Genomic DNA, 12272 nt, shown 5'->3' on the forward strand with positions numbered 1-12272 from the left:
ACCAATGGACAGGAGAAGCCAGCTACTGGATGGACCTCGCGGGGCGAGCTGGAGTTCTTGAAGCAGAACATGCACAAGCCACGTGTGCTCGTGAAGGTGCACGATGATCAGTGGCTTCCAGCCAATGTTCGCGAGCTTGCTGGAGGAACAAATGAGGTGCGGTGGAAAGTGACAACGGGAGATGCTGACGCCGTGCGTGCCCACCTGTCCAAGGTCGTAAACTTCATTCTCAATCCCCATGAAAATCAGCAGCAGGTGAGGTTGTGTGTGCATGCAAGTGTGCGTGTGCGTGTGCGTGTGCGTCTGTGTGTGTGTGTGTGTGTGTGTGTGTGTGTGTGTGTGTGTGTGCGTGTGACTGCTTGTCTTGTGTGAGACGAGCGAGTGACCTGTGAGCCTTGTGAGCGCGTGGTGTCGTTGTCATTGTTGTGCGCTTGTTGCTTCGTTGTCATCATCTCATCGCCGCAATCTGGCGCCTACGCCTCGTTTGATTTGACAAACGTCAGCCTGCCGAGGCGTATGGAGTGCAACCAATGCAGCTCCCCCAGCAACCACAACAGCCAGAGCAACCACAGCCACATCAACACAAGCAGCTGAAGCAACAACAACCAAAGCAACCGCAGCCGCAGCCGCAGCCGCAGACACAGCAGCCGAAGCAGCAGCCGAAGCAACTACAACCAAAGCAACCGCAACCGCAGCCGCAGCCGCAGCCGCAGACACAACAGCACAAGCAGCCCAAAAAACAGCAACAGCAGCAACAGCCGCCACAGCCACAACCGAAGCAGCAGCCGAAGAAACAACCGAAGCAGCCGCAGCAGCAACCACAGCCGCCACCACACAAACAATCACAGCAACCACAGAAGCCACAACCACATCCGAAGCAGCCACCACACAAACAATCACAGCAGCAACAGCCGCCACAGCCACATCCGAAGCAGCCACCACACAAAAAATCACAGCAACAACAGCCGCCACAGCAACAACAGCCGCCACAACCACATCCGAAGCAACTGCAGCAACACGAGCAGCCACACAAACAATCACAGCAACCACAGAAGCCACAGCCACAACCGACGCAGCAGCCGAAGAAACAACCAAAGCAGCCGCAGAAGCCGCAGCCACTACACCAACTGAAGCAGCCACCACACAAACAATCACAGCAACCACAGAAGCCACAGCCACAACCGACGCAGCAGCCGAAGAAACAACCAAAGCAGCCGCAGAAGCCGCAGCCACACAAACAATCACAGCAACCACAGAAGCCACAGCCACAACCGACGCAGCAGCCGAAGAAACAACCAAAGCAGCCTCAGCAGCCCCAGCAAAAGCCAAAGCAGCTACACCACAACAAGCAGTCGCAGCAACAACAAGGACACATGAAGCCAACACCATCTGCAAGCGTCCAACTTGCTTGTGTTGGTGCCTTCGTTGGCCTGCTGCTCCTTGTGGTCTCCTTGTGGTACTTGCTCGCGGCACCCGGTCACCTGGAGAACTTTGATTGCCGAAACGCAACCAACGTTGCGTACTTTCTCGAGCGTGGGCTCACGGAGGCAGGCGACGTGCTGGACTGCAACTGTATAACGTTCAGTCAGCTCAAACGCGTGCACGGGGACGTCACCATTGTAGCTGGCGTGACAGCCGTCAACTTTGGCTCAATCACTGCAGTCGGTGGCGCCATCACTGGCTGGGACGCAAGGGCGCTGGAACAGGTTGACTTTGGCGACCTGCGCGTGGTGGGCGAGCACGTCCAACTCCGCACGGATGCGCTCACGCAATTTCGCCTCGAAAACATCGAGAGGATTGGCGGAACCCTGGATCTGAGACGCAACCCCCTCGTCTCCATCGACTTTGGCGCCCTTTCCACGGTGGGCGGGTCGCTTCGTCTGGGGCGAACAGCTTTGGACACCATCGACCTGAGCAACGTCACGTACATTGGCGGGTCACTGCACTTGGACCACAACCCGCGATTAACGCGAGCGTACTTCGGGAAGCTGGCCAAGTTTCACCATGACGTGGATCTGTCGCGCACCAACATCACCAGCATTAGCTTCGCCGGTGCAGCAGGCCATGGGCCGCATCATCTTACACCACTGCCCTGCCCTCACCCACATCGACATGGGAAACATATCGCTGATTGGGCACGACCTGCTGCTTGCTGACACCGCCGTCACATCGGTCCACCTCCAAAAGGTTCAGCGAGTCGGGGGCTCCATCAACATGGAGAACAACCCGCGTCTCAGGTACATTGACTTTGGCAACTTGGCATACATCCACGAGCGGCTCGACATCAGCAACACCAGCGTGCGCAAGTTCCGCTTCGACGACGTCAGCTTCGTTGGGGGGCACATGCACTTTGCAAACAACCCGCACCTCGTCACCGTCCACTTTGGGAACCGCCTCACATCTTACAAGGGCTGCCTGTGCATTGATAGCCCTGCCCTCAGGTGGGTGAACTTTGGCGCCATCACCACCGTCAAAGGCGACATTGACATTGCTTCCTCGGATCTTCTTCTGGAAGTCAACTTCCGTGGCGTCAGGAGCGTAGCAGGCCACGTCATCCTCACGGGCGAGGTCTTTCGAGTTGACTTTGGTCACATCACTCACATCGGCGGCCACGCACGGCTGCGCAGCCCACGACTGAATACAGTTGTTGGCTGGGACCTTGCCACGATCAACGGAGACCTGCAGCTGGTGGCGGCTGCCATTTCGCAACTGGAGCTGCCGCAGTTGTCCCACGTGGCGGGCGGGTTGTATCTGGCACACAACGGCCTGACCAGAGTACAGTTCCCACAGTTGTCACGGGTAGGCGGTCACATTCGCCTGGGGAACAACAGCTTAACGCATGTTCACTTTGGTGGCTTGGCACACGTTAGCGGGCACCTTGATCTCTCCAGCAACAAGATGGTGCGGATCAGCTTCGGCAACATTGCACATGTCGGTGGCACCCTCAACATCTCCCACAACCCGTTGCAGGTCGTGAACACCGGCCACCTTCAGCACGTGAGCAGGGACGTTCTGGTGACCTCTGAAACGTTGGTTGCGCTGGAGCTGAGTCAGCTCACGCACGTGGGTGGTTCGCTCACGGTGGTGGCGGAGAACCTGGTCACCATGAACTTTGGCGCGTTGACGAGCGTCAACCACAGCCTCATCATCGCCGTGCACAAGCTGCCCCATCTCAGTTTTGGTACCATCCGCACTGTTGGGCGAGACCTCTTCATCGTTGGGCACAAGTGGGCGCGTGGCGGGTTTGCGTTGCACTTCCTGAGCATGCTCTACTTTGACTTTGGCGGCGACCATTTGTCCAGCGTGGACGTGGGCAGCATCGAGCATGTTGGTGGCGACATTGTGGTGGGCGCCAACGGGCTCACCACCATCGATGCAGCCTCCATCAAGCACGTGGCTGGCAGCGTTCGTGTCCTTTCAACTCCCTGGATGAATTACGTCATGACCCGTGTTGGATCCGCCTTTGGGCTCGGGCCCTAGCTAAGCTCTGCGGGAATGGCGGGAATCTTGTCTGGGAATGGCCAAGTTGTTCTTGCAAACAAAGAACAAGACAGCTACACATGTGTAGAATAAGAGAATAAAAAGAGCGACGTCATCTGTGATGTGTTGGGTGTGCACGCGTGCAAGTAGGGCTATGCGTTTTCGCGGTTCGGTGTGTGAGTTAATAAGTATGGGGTTGTGTGTGCGTGCTGGTGCGTTGCTGCGTGCGCCATTCGCTATTGGCAGTTCGTGTATGAAGGGGCCACGAACGAAACGTCCACATAGTCTGCGGGCTGTTCAGTAAAACAACACCCTTGTGCAATCTCACATGATTTGAATGAACACGACGCATGGGTGGGAGGCAGAAAGCAACGGTACACGAAAAGAGAACATGATCGTGAGAAGAGGGGAGGTGGGAAAGCAAAGAAGAAGGAAGTGGCCCTACATGGCTGATTCACGAAATTGGCAAGAAAACAACACAAACACGAAAACAACAGTGGCAGGAAGTACTAAGGAGTCAACGCGGGCAGCTCGTCAGCCTGCTGTTTGGTTGCACAAAGGAAGCGCAGAACCAGGTTGCGTCGTGCGGAAGAGGATTGATACACAAGCTGCGCCGACAAAAACCGAAGCAAGAGGTTGTTTATCGTCGGGACATCTTGGCTTGGTGATGTTGCGTGAGACTGCTGTTGCCCGAGTTGCATTTCAAGCAACATCCATTGTGCACTTGTGGTAACTCGGTGGTGTGGCCCAAGAGTGGACCGCAAAATTGGAAGTGCCTTGCTTAGGAAGTGACGGGCGCTGTCGTACTCTCCAGTTTTGAAATATGCACTGCCGAGGTTGTGGAATACACTTGCCGTGTCTGGGTGATTGTCACCGTGCGTGTCCGGTAGTATCTGCAGGCGCTTGTTGAAATACTTGATCGCACTGACGTATTCACCAGTCTTCATGTATGCCTGGCCTAAAATGAGTAAGGTCTTGTCCGTGAGTGGGTGCGCACCCAACTTGAGCTCGTAGATATTGAGAGCCTCCTTGCAGCTCTTGATTGCACGGACATAGTCGCCTGTCTTGAAATAAACGTCTCCCAGGCACCCATATGTGCCTGCGATATCAGCGTCACTATCGCCCGGTGCGTCCAAAAAAGCCTCGAGCGCCTGAGTGAGGTGTTGGATCGCTTGATCATACTCTTTGTGGCTGGCGTACGCGGCTCCCAAGCGACCCTGTGACGCTGCTATTGCTTGTGAACTCTCGCCAGGCATTCGCTTACTCAGTAGCCATGCATTGCGAAAGGCGACAATTGCCAAGTCATGCCTGCCACTTTCGTCATACACGTCGCCCAATTCGTGGTACGCAGCAGCCGTGGCTGGGTGCTCCTCGCCCAGTGCTTTCACCCTAACCGCCTGTGCCTTCTGAAAGTACATTGCTGCGCGGTCGATCTGGCCTCTGCTCTTGTACACGTCGCCCAATTCGTGGTACGCAGCAGCCGTGTCTGGGTGCTCCTCGCCCAGTGCTTTCACCCTAACCGCCTGTGCCTTCTGAAAGTACATTGCTGCGCGGTCGATCTGGCCTCTGCTCTTGTACACCTCGCCCAAGCTGTGGTATGTCTTTGCTTTCGACAAATTATCCTCTTTCAGCTTGGTTTCTATCTTTGCGGCTTTGTGCAGCTGCTTGAGTGCGTTCTCGTCATCCCCTATTTTGAAATACACGAGGCCCAGGTTGTGGTACGTGCATGCAGTGTCGGGGTGGTCTGGCCCAAGCTTCTTGATGCGAACCTCGAGCGCCTTCTTGTAATGCTTGATCGCTCGATCGTGTTCCCCTTTGTTGTCGTACAGGTGGCCCAGGTTGTGTTCCGTTGCTGCGGTGTCCGCGTGGTCGTCACTCAGCTTGTCGGCTTTGATATTCAGGCTCTTCTTGAAGTATTTTTCGGCTTGGACGTAGTTGCCTCTGCTGTTGTACATTTGTCCCAGATTGTTGTACGTGCTTGCTGTGTCTGGGTGGTTCTCACCGAGCTCCCTCACCCGAATTGACAGAGCTTTCTGATAGTAGCTGTCCGCGGTATCACAGTCTCCCTTGTCGTGATGTGCCAGGCCCAGGCTGTGGTATGTTGTGGCGGTGTCTGTGTGCTCCTCGCCAAGGGTGCGGCGCTGGATTTCAAAGGCCGTCTCAAAGTTCTTGATCGCCTCGTCGTACTTGCTTTGATGGTACCACGCTTTACCGAGGCCGTGGTAGGTGTTTGCTGTGGATGGATGGTCGTGACCAAAAGTGCTCTCCTTAATCTTCAGAACTTCCTGAAGGAGTTCGATTGCGCGATCATACTTGCCCTTGTTGACATACGCGCGCGCCAAAGTGTTGTTGACTTGTGCTGTGTTGGGATGAGTGTCTCCGACGGTGTCACGACAATAGGCCAGGCAGCTGTTGAAGAAGTCCTCTGCTGCGTCATGCTCTCCAAAGTACGCCATGACCAGGCCGACGTGGTTGCACAACGTTGCAAACTGGTGTGTGTTGTTATCCCCAACCTGCTCAGCCTCCTCCACGAATGACCTTGCCATGGCAAGGCACCATTCTCGCAGCTGCCCTTTCACAGCCTTGTTCAAGCGTAGGAAGCCAACGCCGTCCCTAATCGCCTTGAAGATCATCTCCTTGTCCTCTTCCTTGAATGCGCTGGCCTTCTCTGCTTGCACCGCCACCAGCATGTTCGTGATTGCCCTGTGGTCTTCAAGCACAGCTTCCCTCAGCTTCATGCGCTGGTGCTGCGGCAGCCTGATCTCCAATTCAACGTGGCTTTCCTGGCTGATGGCGCAGAAGATCTCCCACAGGCACCACGCGCGTGTCAGTGCGATGGGGTTGTTCCATGGCGTCAACACCAGCAGCACATTGCCAATGGATGCAATGGCACTCTTGAAGGTCGTGCTCCACCTTGTCATGTGCATGAAGGGGGGGATCAAGCGTGCGAGAGTGAATAAGCATGTTCGTTTGTTTGTGTGCTGTATGTATGCATGTGTGTGTATGCATGTGTGTGGATGCATGCGCGCGCGTGTGTGTGTTCGTGAGAGAGGGAGAGAGAGAGAGAGAGAGAGAGAGAGAGAGAGAGAGAGAGAGAGAGAGAGAGAGAGAGAGAGAGAGAGAGAGTGTGTGTGTGTGTGTGTGTGTGTGGTGATGTGAACTTGGGTTTTCTTGCCATCGCAAGTGTCAGAATGCCAGAATGCGCGCGGCTGAAATCAAACAAAACCCTTCGTCAGCGTGCTGCTGTGACACCATTTCGCTGTTGTGCTGGTATGCCACACCACACACTTAGCAACCAGGGCAGTCACCCCTTGTCGCTGACTCACCAGTCGTCAGGAAGCGTGGCTTTCACATCCTCGTGCTGGTTGATCGAGAGAATGTCTAACCAGAAGAACGTCGCTTCCTTGGTTCTGTCTTCATCCGTGTGCTTCTCCTTCGCCTCCTCGGCGTACTCCAGCATGGCGGTGAGGACGTCAAAAATCTTGTACTGCCACGCGTGCGACACGAACACCGTGGCTGGTCCCACCTCCTCAGGTTTTTTTTTGCGCAGCCGGTCGACGTAGGAGCACTTCCATTCCTTTGTGAGGTGGAGCACAAGCTTGTTGCACGCCTGACGTGTGGTGAGCTCCTCATAGTTGTTGGGATAATAATCCTTCAGCAGTGCCATGAGCCGCTTGATCCCTTCGACCGACACCCCGGCCATGCACATGGCGGCGCCTGCCATTGTTGGTGCGCTTGCAGTTGGCTTTGGATCGGACATGGTGGATAGAAGTGCAGGGTTGTCTGTGCTGGGTGAGTTGTCTCTCTGTGGTTGGGTACTAGGGTTGTTGATGGTCCAGACCTTCTTGCTCGAGTGCTCTTGGGTGTAGGCAAGGGTGGCGTTGAGAGTGGGACTTGAGGAGCTTGCTTGAGCTGTGTGGGTGTCGTCTACTCGTCGACTCGAGGACTCGTCTCTTCTCTGGTTGAGTGGTTGTAGGGTTGTGGTTCAGATCATGTGCAAGGAAAATGGTGGACAGAGCACACTGATTCGCAGCGTTTCTTGTGTGACATGACTGTGCGAAAACGCAGAATATTGAGAATGATGCCCATGATGTTTCTTGCGGAGAAGTTGTGTGTGTGTGTGTGTGTGTGTGTGTGTGTGTGTGTGTGTGTGTGTGTGTGTGTGTGTGTGTGTGTGTGTGTGTGTTTGCGTGCGTGCGTGCGTGCGTGCGTGTGTGTGTGTGTGTGTGTGTGTGTGTGTGTGTGTGTGTGTGTGTGTGTGTGTGTGCTCCCGCGCTGTCCCCCGCGCCCATCACCATTCTCCCGTTTCAATGCTTGCCAACGGCAAGCAAAGGAAGCAGCCACGAATATCTAATGCATCGTCCAAGCACAAAAAAGACCACGCGAGCATCAACAGCTATGCACACAAACAAAAAAAAACACGCACACGTATGAATGGCTAGCATTGCTGAGGGGAAAAAAGTACAACACACGCAAGGCACGAAGGTGCACGCAACAGAAAGCAACAAACAACAACAGACAACAGACAACAACAGTGCAACAAGAACGATGACGAGCAACTGGGGGATCGATTACGATGACAAAGTGGACAACCAAGACCAAGAGGACACAATGGCAAAGGGACGTGATGTGACATGCCATTGGGCCTCCCTTTCGGAGCGCAACTGAAACATCCGCTCGCAGCAAGGGGGAGGGCAGGGGCACTGCTGACACCGGGCAGCAGCAGCGGCAGCGACCAACACGGCAGGACAGCAATCAAACGAAACACGAGGCACAGCACGCAAACGATATTCAACAACGCCACGACAACACAGAAACGCAACACACCCGTGACAACACACCCAATTCCACGACACAAACAAAGCCGGGAGGGGGTAAGAAGTTAGAAGGGGGGCACGTCTGCTGCGCCCTCGTATGGGGCCGGGACATCGCCCTGGTCCGGGAACTGCTCGTATTGGACCGAGGGGGAGGGGTCGGCCTGGCCCATGTAGTCGTACGTCTCAACCTCGGGCTCAGACATCTTGCGGAACGAAAAGAACGCAGAGCCCATCTGTCGCATGGATAAGAGAGCGTTGGGGGGAGGAGAGGAGATGTGAGCATGATGTGGTTGTGTGTGATTGTGTGTGTGTGTGTGTGCGTGCGTGGTTGTGTGTGATTGGGATTGTGTGTGTGTGTGTGTGTGTGTGTGTGTGAGGTAGTTGACATGTGTCGACAAAGTTCGCCAAACAAGAACAAGAACAGCAACAAAGAGTAGCAACAGGAACAAGACCAAGAACAAGAGCAAGAGCAAGAGCAAGAGCAAGAGCAAGACCATCCCCACCAACTACAACAAGAACAAGGAGAACCACCAACAACGACACCACCGCCACCACCATCGCCCTCGTGCAACGTACCCAGAGGAACCAGCTGAAGACGCTGAATGCGACAGCGGAGTTGCCCGCGTTGACGTATTTGTTGGAACCGCTCTTGTTCACCTTGCCCCACTCCGCAGCCAGCACAATCATCGTGATGAACCACATCAGCGAGCTGCAGCAAGGAAACGTGTGAATGGGAGGGGTGTGTGTGTCGATGTATGTGTGTGTATGTGTGAGTGTGAATGTGTGTGTATGTGTGCGTGTGAATGTGGACGTGTGTATGTGTGAGTGCGAATGAGAATGAGATGTGCATATGTGTGTGTATGTGTGAGTGTGAATGTGTGCGTGTGTGTGTGTGATGAGCAGAAGAACCTGGCAGCAGAACAGCATGCGTGCCACGAAACTACACAAGCACGGTGGAAAACCCAGTCCATCCACCACACATCCGACACAAATACACCGTACACACAGACACAGGCACACACAAAGCCTCCTTACGTCACTCCATCCCCCTTCTCTCCATCTTCTGTGTGTTTGCGCTCACTCACAAGAACGCGTCGAGACCGAAGACGGCAATGCTGACGACGCGCTGGTTCTGTGCAAAGAGGCTGGAGGTGACCGAGATGAAGCCGACAGCCAGGATGAGGGACGCGGCGATGAAGGCCATGACACCAATGGCGATACCGAGCCCGTTGGCATCCTCGTTGCTGTTGAAGATACTGCTGCCGCCAACCTTGCCATTGTCAGCAATAACACCAAACACAATGATGGCGCACAACTGCACGAGTGCGGTGTTGTGAGTGTGTGCGATTGTATGATTGTGTGTATGATTGTGTGTGTGTGTGTGTGTGGATGCAGGAGTGAGCGAATGAATGAATACATGCGTGCGTGCATGTGGGCGCAAAGCAAGTGTGCTTGTGTGTTTTTGTGTGCTTTTGTTGTTGCATTGCAGAGGCAGGGTGGACAGATGGTTGCCTCTCTCTCTCTCTCCCTCTCTCCAGCCAGCGTGTGGTAGCTGTCCACGCAACCGAGCAAAACGGACACAAGAAGTCACCATCGCATTCAAACGCTCAAGTCACCCGTCTCCCCCTCTTCTCTCTCTCAGTGAAGGACTCACAATCTCCAACATCCGTAGGATGGTGGCGGGCTGGAGGAAGAAGGACTGAGCCGCAGTCATTGTCGCTGTTGCTGTGTGATGATGATGATGTTACACAAAACCGTCGATGTCGTCTGCACAGTATGTTATGACGAAACAAATGCATCAGCATGGTGCTTGGTGAGGCTTGGGACACAAGCACAAGACGCAACAGCTGAACCAAAACGACATGAACACCCAGCTAACACTACCCCAGCAATCCCACGACGTCGTGGTTCCTGTAGCACAGCAGAACCATCCGCATCATTCAACCAGCACCATCTCAAGCGACACCACATCCAACACAGCACCACCACCTCGCACCTTGGACGCGCTGATGTTGGATCGTCGCCACCAGAAGGAAGGAAGAAAATTCTTTTTTTATTTATTGTTGCGATGATTACGACATCACAAAGTGTAGTTTGATGACACTCGGATATGATGGATGAGCAGCAGCCGTCGCAGCAGCCGTCGCAGCAGCAGCAGCCACCAGCAGAGGTGTGCGTGACGGACCTGCCTGGTGAGTTGCTTTCGTCGATCCTGTGGCTGGCTGGGAACGTGTATGTGATCGACAGCGTGTATGCGAAAGTGTGCCGGGCCTTTTACCATGCAGCACGCACCCGCCCGCTGCGCAGTCTCGTCCGCAAGCGACTTGCCCTCGACTTTGTTCAGGTGTGCGCGTGTGATGTGCGATGTGATATGCGTGCGTGATGTGATGTGTGTGCTGTGATCTTGAGCGGTGACGGTGGCGCTGTGACGTGCACGTGATGTGATGTGGTGCACGTTGCGACTTGGCGCGCAAGGCTGAGCACCACCCAACATCCCACACCCACACACACACGCACACACACACGCAGATCCAGGACGAGTTTGACATTGTCATCTCGCCGGAAGGGTTTGGACGCTTATTGCAGCGCATGCCGTTCATTGAACACATTCGATTCACGTCAGAGCTGCCAGAGGACATTGAAACGTACCTGTACACCTTAGAGCGCTTTGTGCGTGAGCAGCCGCCTTCCTGTGAGTATTTGGGAGGTTGAGAGGGCGTGAGCGAGGGTTCTTGGGTGAGACCACGCACCTTGTACGGGTTGTGTCTGCGTCTCTGGGCGTGGGTTGTGGGTATGTTTTGTGGCTATGGTTTGTGATTGGGGATGCACGCTTGTGTTACTGTGCTTCACACACACACACTTACGCTCACAAACACACACACACACACACACACACACACACACACACACACACACACACACACACACACACACACACACACACCCACACACACAGCTTGGAGAGCACGTCTGTAGCCGGTGAGTTCTCGTCATCCGACGTCGCGCATCTCTTCGCGTCGCTGCAGATGGCAGACTTCAGCTACATGCGCTTTGAATCCGTGGTGAGTTCGCGTGTGTGTGTATGTGTGTGTGTATGTATGTGTGCGTGTGCGTGCGTGTGCGTGTGTTCTGTGGTGGAGCTTGTTCATTGAACGTGCCGCACTGCCGTCAACCTTGCACACACACACTCACACACATACACACATACGCCTCTTCTTCAGCGTCTTGCTGAGTTTGCGGCTGCGGCGACGCAGCTGCGGTATCTTGACTTGGACGAGAACATGGTGGATGAGGCCACGGCCATTGCCTTCGCATCCGGCTGCCCAAACCTCACATTCGTCTCCCTGGTCAGAGCATGCGATGTTGCAAAACAAGGAATGTGTGTGTATGTGCGTGTGTGTATGTGCGTGTGCACGTGCACCGTAGCTTTTATATGATGCTTGACACATAACTTCACCACAAACACAATCCTCCACGTTCCCCCCACATGCCACACAATAACCAAACACCGCCCACCCCCCTCTTTTGCTTGTTGGACAGGATGGGCAGGGTCAGGGCGACGCGCTGGTGGCGGCCCTGGCCAACAACTGCCCGCACGTGCGCTATCTTTGCATCCGGTTCTGTGATGAAATGACGGACAACGCATTCAAGTCCCTGCAGCAGTTGCGCAATTTGGAGTGGCTGTGCATGAAGAAGGCGTTTGATGTGTCACCGCAAGCCGTCATGGACTTTTTTTCCAGCGGCGCCGCGCAGCACTTGACACGCATTGATCTCACCGAATGCAACAACCTCTCAAATGAAGGTGGGAAAGACTGTGTGTGTGTGTGCGTTTGCGCGTGCGCGTGCGTGTGTGCGTGTGTGTGTGTGTGTGTGTGTGTGTGTGTGTGTGTGTGTGTGTGTGTGTGTGTGTGTGTGCGCGCGCGCGCGTGTGTGTGTGTGCGTGCGTTTGCGCGCGCGCTCACGCGCGTGTGTGCG

At 54.8% G+C, this 12272-nt stretch overlaps 4 protein-coding genes across 4 annotated transcripts in view; 2 read left to right on the top strand and 2 right to left on the bottom strand.

Moving 5' to 3' along the window:
* The window catches only part of PTSG_12928 (uncharacterized protein), a 3933-nt gene extending 408 nt beyond the window's left edge, over positions 1-3525 (top strand). Inside the window, exons 1-3 of the mRNA XM_004989110.1 lie at positions 1-255; positions 504-2009; positions 2059-3525. The exon at positions 1-255 is cut by the window's left edge and continues 408 nt beyond it. Coding sequence (XP_004989167.1) covers positions 1-255; positions 504-2009; positions 2059-3480 — 3183 coding nt within the window. The 3' untranslated portion in view covers positions 3481-3525. The remainder of the gene's footprint in view (positions 256-503; positions 2010-2058) is intronic.
* Positions 3526-3714: 189 nt separating this feature from the next.
* On the bottom strand, positions 3715-7546 carry PTSG_09810 (tetratricopeptide repeat domain-containing protein). Its single transcript, XM_004989111.1, has 3 exons — positions 6807-7546; positions 5010-6393; positions 3715-4883 (listed from the first exon to the last, which is right to left on the bottom strand). Exons 1-3 carry the CDS (start codon positions 7238-7240, stop codon positions 3990-3992), a joined length of 2712 nt encoding a protein of 903 aa, XP_004989168.1. The 5' UTR covers positions 7241-7546; the 3' UTR covers positions 3715-3989.
* Positions 7547-7817: 271 nt separating this feature from the next.
* PTSG_09811 (uncharacterized protein) lies at positions 7818-10331 on the bottom strand. Its single transcript, XM_004989112.1, has 5 exons — positions 10294-10331; positions 9952-10064; positions 9383-9612; positions 8874-9006; positions 7818-8530 (listed from the first exon to the last, which is right to left on the bottom strand). Exons 2-5 carry the CDS (start codon positions 10009-10011, stop codon positions 8363-8365), a joined length of 591 nt encoding a protein of 196 aa, XP_004989169.1. The 5' UTR covers positions 10012-10064; positions 10294-10331; the 3' UTR covers positions 7818-8362.
* A 76-nt stretch (positions 10332-10407) lies between these two features.
* PTSG_09812 (uncharacterized protein) overlaps positions 10408-12272 on the top strand; it is a gene marked incomplete at both ends in the record, with an annotated part of 3335 nt that continues 1470 nt past the window's right edge. Inside the window, 5 exons of the mRNA XM_004989113.1 lie at positions 10408-10641; positions 10827-10942; positions 11254-11359; positions 11519-11644; positions 11838-12099. Of these exons, the coding sequence (XP_004989170.1) occupies positions 10408-10641; positions 10827-10942; positions 11254-11359; positions 11519-11644; positions 11838-12099 (844 nt within the window). The remainder of the gene's footprint in view (positions 10642-10826; positions 10943-11253; positions 11360-11518; positions 11645-11837; positions 12100-12272) is intronic.

The sequence above is a fragment of the Salpingoeca rosetta genome, assembly GCF_000188695.1.
Source record: "Salpingoeca rosetta unplaced genomic scaffold supercont1.31, whole genome shotgun sequence".
Taxonomy (NCBI): Eukaryota; class Choanoflagellata; order Craspedida; family Salpingoecidae; genus Salpingoeca; species Salpingoeca rosetta.